The sequence below is a fragment of the Onychostruthus taczanowskii genome, unplaced genomic scaffold, assembly GCF_017590055.1.
Source record: "Onychostruthus taczanowskii isolate IOZ18803 unplaced genomic scaffold, ASM1759005v1 scaffold453, whole genome shotgun sequence".
Classification (NCBI taxonomy): Eukaryota; Metazoa; Chordata; class Aves; order Passeriformes; family Passeridae; genus Onychostruthus; species Onychostruthus taczanowskii.
In genome coordinates, this window is record NW_024502048.1 from 24,580 (window position 1) to 31,598 (window position 7,019).

Sequence of the window (7,019 nt, forward strand, 5' to 3'; positions counted from 1 at the left end):
GATTTTGTTAATAACATCCGCAGGAATCTGACGCCGTTTGTCTTGCCACTTCACCCCCAAGAACTGGATTTCTTGGGCAGGTCCCTTGACTTTGCTCTTCTTAATGGCAAATCCGGCTTTCAGGAGAATATGAATGATCTTCTCTCCTTTCTTGAACACTTCTATTGCCGTGTTCCCCCAAACAATGATATCATCAATATATTGTAAATGTTCTGGAGCCTCACCCTCTTCTAGTGCAGCCTGGATCAGTCCATGACAGATGGTAGGACTGTGTTTCCACCCCTGGGGCAGTCGGTTCCAGGTATACTGCACTCCCCTCCAGGTAAAAGCAAACGGAGGCCTGCATTCTGCTGCCAGAGGAATGGAGAAAAATGCATTAGCAATATTGATGGTTGTGTACCACTTTGCTGCTTTGGACTCCAGCTTGTACTGCAGTTCCAGTATGTCCGGTACAGCCGCACTCAGTGGTGGAGTCACTTCATTCAAGGCACGATAGTCCACAGTCAATCTCCATTCTCTGTCAGATTTTCGCACAGGCCAGATAGGGCTGTTAAAGGGTGAGCTGACCACTCCTTGGTTCTCCAGCTCTCGGATCATCTTGTGGATGGGGATCACGGCATCTCGATTCGTCCGGTACTGCCTGCGGTGCCCTGTTGAGGTGGCAGTTGGCACTCGTTGCTCCTGTACCTTCAAGAGTCCCACTGCAGATGGATTCTTAGACAGTCCAGGCAAGGTATTCAATTGCTGGATGCCCTCTGTCACTACCGTTGCTATCCCAAATGCTCACCTGAGTCTTTCTGGGTCTTTGAAATACCCACTTCGCAGATAATCTATGCCCAAAATACAGTCATCATCATACTTGGCAGTTCGGCTAGGGCAACTGGAGTTGCTTTCTTTGTGGTGGAACTTTCTCTCTGAGCCCTGTCTTCCTTCAATTCACGCACCCGTCGGGCCAGAGCAGCCGTGGATTTTCCATCCCATCGCCTCATGTTTTCTCCACAATCACGCAGGAAAAACCACAGCTCAGCTCGTGGGGTGTATCTTCTCTCTCCATCTGGGGAACGTCTGCGTTGGGTACCAGGGCCTCTAATTTGTACAGCCGAGATTTGAATAAGGTCCTCCTTAATCTCTTCCCGGAGTTTCTTATGGTTCTCCTCTATTTTGTCCTCTAGTTTCTGCAGTCGTGTTTCCACTGCTGCAATTCTGGCATGAGTTGGGCCATGCACAGCATCTGCATACGCTCGAAGCTTCTTCGCCATATCGAGCACAGTCTCATATGTGTCATCCCGCTTCAATATTGCTAGGGCTGAGGCGTATTCAGGTGGCCCAAGTCGCACAAGTTTCCTCCACATTACAGGTGTGCATGGTACCTGGTCCGGATTCCTAGTTGTTATATCATCTGAGAAAATGAGCTCTGCCACCGCCATCTCTCTCAGGCGTTGGATTCCCTGTTCTATGGTCTTCCACCGTGTCTGCTGTATATAGAGATCATCTGCACATAAGTATCTTTGTGCTACACTATCCAGGACCCGTTCCCAGAGGCTGTGAGGGCTAGCCCTGCTCATCATACCTTGATCGATGACAGGATCATGTGACAGGGATCCCAAATGCCTCGCTTCAGTACCATCCAAAATCATAACCTCCCCTGCAGCATCCCAGAGGCGGACTAACCAACTAATTATAGATTCGTCAGGTTGTCGTCTGTAATCTTTTCTTAGGCCTCTGAGGTCCTTCAGAGAAAAGGAGTCAATATTGGCTCCAGAATCTGTGCCCCTTGATGTGGCCTCTGATTTTGGTGAGGGTCCTTCTCCTGGATCATCATCATCATCCTCCACCTTTCGATCGGTCTTGTCTTTACACTTTCCACCTCTTGTATTAGCTGCAACAGCCATGGGTTGAGGCCTATTGTCTGATTCAGCTGCTAGCCTGGAGCCTGGGATGTTAGCTGCAGCCTGGGTCACTGGGATAGTAACTAACTTATCTCCCTGTTCCCTTTCTGCTATCTGCTGCTCCACAGTATCTAGCAGAGTACGGTAAACAAACGCCAAGGCCCAGCTCACTGCAGTAATCCTTTCCTCCTTAGTATTACCATGGCACTTCTCCCTCAAATACTTTGCCACCTCGATTGGGTTCTGAATTTGATCAGATGGGAAGTCCCAGTCTATAGGATCAGAAAATTCCTTTAAAGTCTGGCCCATCTCCTCCCATTTCCCACTCCAGTCAAGATTTTTCCTACTTTGTTTTACTCCTGAATCAGGAGTCTCTCTAACCCCTCTAGAAATCTCAGCTTTCATTTTATATACACTCCAGACAGTATAGAAAAGGCTTAATAAATTAAATGCCAGAAAGATGGTTTCTTTAACATTCAGGGGAAACTGAACATTCTCAAAAAGTGATGTAACAGATTCAAAGGAGAAGCAGGAAAGGAAAGGCTGGAAAGCCTCATTCCCTGCTCTTCCTTTAACCAGCTGGGTGCAATTACTAATAAATTCCCAAAACATACTGCTAGAACTGGGATGCAGGGTAGGACGAAGAAACCATAAACCATACATATCGTAAACAGACGCCAGTATCTTTGTAAACGCCCTATAAATCATTATCACCAAGGCCATCACAATAGCTATTCCAATCCGTGCCCCTTTACTGCAAAAACTACGTGATAGGGACAATAATCCTAGTGACCAGAAAGGTATTGAAACCTCAAAAAGGTCTAGAGACCAGAGCCACATAAAGGCCTCCCCAAGAAACATTACAAATTCAAGCAACATGGATACTGGGTACTTTAACCTACTACACAGCAAGCACAACCAACCTGCAATCAATAAAGGGTTTTTTTCCACTTTCTCAAGCCACGCGTTGGGCGCCACTAACTGTACTTGTCCTGGTTTAGGGCAAGTTTGGGAGATAACCTCCAAAGGGGCTTCTCTACGAAAGCAGATTCAATTGCCCCCTCCCCCCCAACCGGTTCGGGAGAAAATATCTCCTTGGAGAAAAAGTGGAAAGAAACCTGTTTATTAAACAATAGAACCCAAACAATATAACTTCTCACTGCTCCAAAAAAACAAACTCAGAACAGTCCCCTCCCCAGGTTGCAGTTCGTCTCACTCAGTTTCTGATCAGTCTCTCTGGTGCTGGAAATGCCGCGGCCCAGGCCCGGCCAAGGGGCCTCAGGTGGAGCTGCCGGTGCTCTTCTGGGTGTTCAGTCCAGAGCAGGCTTGAACAGATCCAAGAAAAAGGAAAAATCACAGTCCAGGGAACTTCTTTGCCTCAGCTAGCTAAAACTAACTAAAAGCAAAAAAAAGGGGAAAAGAGGAGCTCTGTCCTGCTGTCTGTACATCCGCAGACAACACAGTCCAGGAGCAGGAATATGGAGGAGTGAGTGCAGTCTGAAAACAAACTGCGCGCTTCTTCCCTCCCCTCTTCACTCGCCAAGGTGCCCGGTCACACTCACCCCTCCCTCCCCACCCCGCAGCGGCAAGACGGCCGGGGAAGGAGAAGGCGCAGCTGCCAGACACAACACACGATATTGGGATAAAGGCTGTCACCCCACGACAGCTTGTGTCTGGGTCCAGTAGTGCTTCACGTGTCTTGCCGACATTCACTTTGGTCCTTGCCCTGTGGAGACACAAGCAAAACCCTTGCCCCAAGTTATTAATTTGAAAGGACCTTCAATGTGTCCTGTCTCTGGGTTCCAGATCAAAACTAAAGGATTCTCCCTTAGTTTTGTCTGTGTACTATTTGAAAAGTGTCTAATGATTGGTGGAGTGGGCTCTGAAAAAGACCCGTTTAGAAAATTCAATATGGATGAAGCTTTGTCCAACCACATGTGAGGTGTTGGTTCTGCCTCCCCCCTTTTCTGTGTGTCCAAAAGGGATTTCAGGGTGTGATGTGTTCTTTCAATGATCACTTGACTTGTGGGAGAGTGGGGACTACCAAAGGTGTGTTTGACACCCCACTTTTTCAGGAACCTGTCAAGCACTTTCCCTCTATAAGTTGGACCATTATCTGTTTGTATTTCTTGTGGCACCCCTCATGGTGCAAATGCTTGCAAAAAATGTTGACAGGCAGGTTGTGCGGTTTCTCCTGCTTGCAATGATGCAAAAATTGCTCCTGAAAAACATGTCAACCGAAACATGAATGTATTTGAGTTTTCCAAAAGGTAGATATTTTGTGACATCATCTTGCCACAACTGGAAACTCTGCAGTCCTCTTGGATTGACTGCTCCTGTGGATGCAGGTGGTTGTACAAGCCCCGCACTTGTAGCATTGTCCTTCTGAGTTGTTCTTTTGGAACATTGAGAGAACTTCTTTGTAGTTCTCATTTTGTGCTTTGATGCTTTTCTCTGTCTGTTCTCCCCAGATGGACACAACGTGTTGAGGTGTTCCCACTTTGTTCCATGCTTCCACCATCTCTGGCAGAGAGGGTTGTTCTGACATTGCATTGGTGACTCCTTTGCATTCCGGATTAGCATTGGCAAACGCAAGGCTTCCAAGTAGATGTGGTTTCACTGCTTCCTCAGTTACTTCTCTGTCCACTGCTTGTATGAGACGATTGATGAATGAAGTGAAAGACTCAGAGACACCTTGCTTCACTTCTGTGTAAATGCCTTCTGGAGTTCCAATTGGTTGAATGTGCACAATTGCCCTTTGGGCTGTCTGCAGTCACATCTGGAGGCAATTCTGCTGTCTGATCTTCAGGTTTGTCATGGGGTTCATCTCCTGCTAATTGAGCCAGTGTGAGACTTGTGGCCTTCCTGCATGTCTGTTTCTGAGCTGACTGAGTGCCCTTTGCCATCTTACATCCCACAGCAGGAGTTGTGAATCTGTAAAAATTGCCAAGGCAATGTACCTACAGTCGAAAGACACCAAGTTGTAATTGTTGAAAATGCCTCTCAAAAGCTGCTTGAAATATGGTGAGCCAAGTCCTTCTTTTCTTGCAGCTTCTAATAAGTCTTTTGAGACTTGATGGTCCAAAGGTTCTCATCTAGGGTTTTCATTTCTTCTTCTGCACCTCACTGGCATTGCAATGATGTCTGTATCTAGTATTTCATGACCTCTGTCTTGCAGTGCTGTCGTCCTAACATTTGCCCAATTCATTGGCGATGCACTCTTGGAATATTTCTGGGAATTAAGACCAAATCCATGCCCGTATCCGGTGGATTTGTAGTTTGCCTGGATGCACCTTCTTCTGGCCTGAAGGTTGCATGCACCCCTCCCCCTTCTGTTGGAGGTGTGATGAGAGGGGTTTGTGGTTGTGGGTATTGGGGAAATGAAGAAGCAATGGTTTAATCCACTGTGTGTGTTGCTGTAGATGAGGTTGATGTAAAAAGGGAGCTGCCATCTGGCTCTGATAAGGAGGGTTGAAGGGAACGTGCATGGCGTTGTGATAGAAATTGATGAGCACATTGCTGAAGCTGGAGAAAGAGCTGCCTTACAAAGTCTTTAGAAAATGAGAAATGCTGTGGGCAGGAGGAGGAACTGGATCGTTGCCCTGAAATCCAGGCCTTTGGAGGAGGCATGTAAAAAGCTGAAGTGCAGCCTTTTGGATGGGGTCCAACAGCCTGGTGGGTCTTGGGATGACCTAGAAATGCCTTGTCCAGCTGTGATGGATACAATATTTTTGTTGCTGATATCCTGGGGTTGTGGGAGTTGTTGTTCTGGATCAGCCGTGGCTTGAGCTCTAGTCTCCTGTGTGGTGTGTGTTGTGTCTTGTTCCAACACTTTCCATTTGCCTGGGAATATGATGATTGTATCTTGCTCTTCTTCTGCAAGAGAGGCTTTGAGGGCTTGGATTGACTGTGCTTGAGTAGGAGGGTCTTTAATTACAATTATCTTGCAGCCTTTTGGAATTTGTTGTAATGGTGCTGTTGTTGCAGAAGGCAGAGCTGTTGCTGCAGGGATTGGCCGTGAGCCGCTTCTCGCAGCGGCCCCTGCAGAGACTGCCGCGGTTTGGATGTTTTGAAAGCCTCCACTTGGTGGGCACGGGGTGGGGTGGGGAGATGATGGCTCCCCGAGCACGGCGATGCTTGACCACTCTGACAGCCAGCGAGGCACGGCTGCCGCTGCGGTGGAGGAAGGACCTGGGCAGAGGAAGGTGGGGCAGCGGGTTGGCTTGGGGCTGTGCAGGGAGCACGCACCGTCCCTGGCACGGACTGAGCCTGCACCGACTGACGGGAGGGGTGGGTGGTGATGTCAGACCCACTCTCTGTGGGTCCCGCTCTTCATGCCTCAGTTCTCAAAAATTAATCAACTCTTTCAGAAAAACAAACCAGTTTTACACTTCACACTCAACTTGTGCTACATTTATCACTTTTGACACCAGATGGTAGCGTTGCTTCAAAAAACACACCACAGTTCTTAAAACAATTAGAACATCACAATCTTATTATTCCCATGGGAAACACTTCATGCAATCTAACAATATGCACGCTACACTAGAGCACTTAACCTCTATATTTCAAATTCCTCAAACATAAGCACCTGAACAGCCACCCCTGTAATTTCTCAAGAGTCTGAACCTTTAAACGCGAACATGGGGTGTTACAGTAAATTCCGTCCCCTCTAACCAAAACACACACACACACACACACACACAAACACACACACACACACACACAGAGACACAGTGGAGAGGGGATTTATTAAGGATCATGCACCCCACTCACTTTGTTTTTCTCCAGCTGTTTCAGTCACCTGAAAATGGAACCGCAGGTCCAAACTCCCACTTGGCATCGCACTAACAGCATGTCTCAACAAACACTTTCACAGTCGTTCTCACAGTCAGAACACATTCACGACAGCATAACAACTTTAGACCAGGATTTGCCCTTATGACTGCTAGCCCCAGTTGGTAGCAAACCAAGCCCTCTACGTCAAATCAAATGACAAAGTCCCTTACTGTCAACAACAAAAGCCCGAGCTCGGTACAACAGTTCAACATCTCTTTCTGCTGGCAACCAGATGAACCAGATTTCAACTGCAACCTCAGCTTGCAAGCACACGACAGAGGCACAAGTTGC

At 47.5% G+C, this 7,019-nt stretch overlaps 1 protein-coding gene across 1 annotated transcript; it reads right to left on the reverse strand.

The window, feature by feature from the left end:
• Positions 1–908: 908 nt before the first annotated feature.
• LOC121341206 lies at positions 909–3,240 on the reverse strand. Its single transcript, XM_041414548.1, has 2 exons — positions 1,571–3,240; positions 909–1,475 (listed from the first exon to the last, which is right to left on the reverse strand). The coding sequence occupies exons 1-2, from the start codon at positions 2,766–2,768 to the stop codon at positions 1,396–1,398; spliced, it is 1,278 nt and encodes a 425-aa protein (XP_041270482.1). The 5' UTR covers positions 2,769–3,240; the 3' UTR covers positions 909–1,395.
• Positions 3,241–7,019: the final 3,779 nt, after the last annotated feature.

Excerpts from the sequence above, each read along its gene's own strand:
- LOC121341206 (XM_041414548.1), bottom strand. The coding sequence starts at position 2,768 with ATGTTGCTTGAATTTGTAATGTTTCTTGGGGAGGCCTTTATGTGGCTC. Across the intron at positions 1,476-1,570 it reads TGATCCTGTCATCGATCAAG|CAGACACGGTGGAAGACCAT; the intron begins GTATGATGAGCA and ends CTCTATATACAG.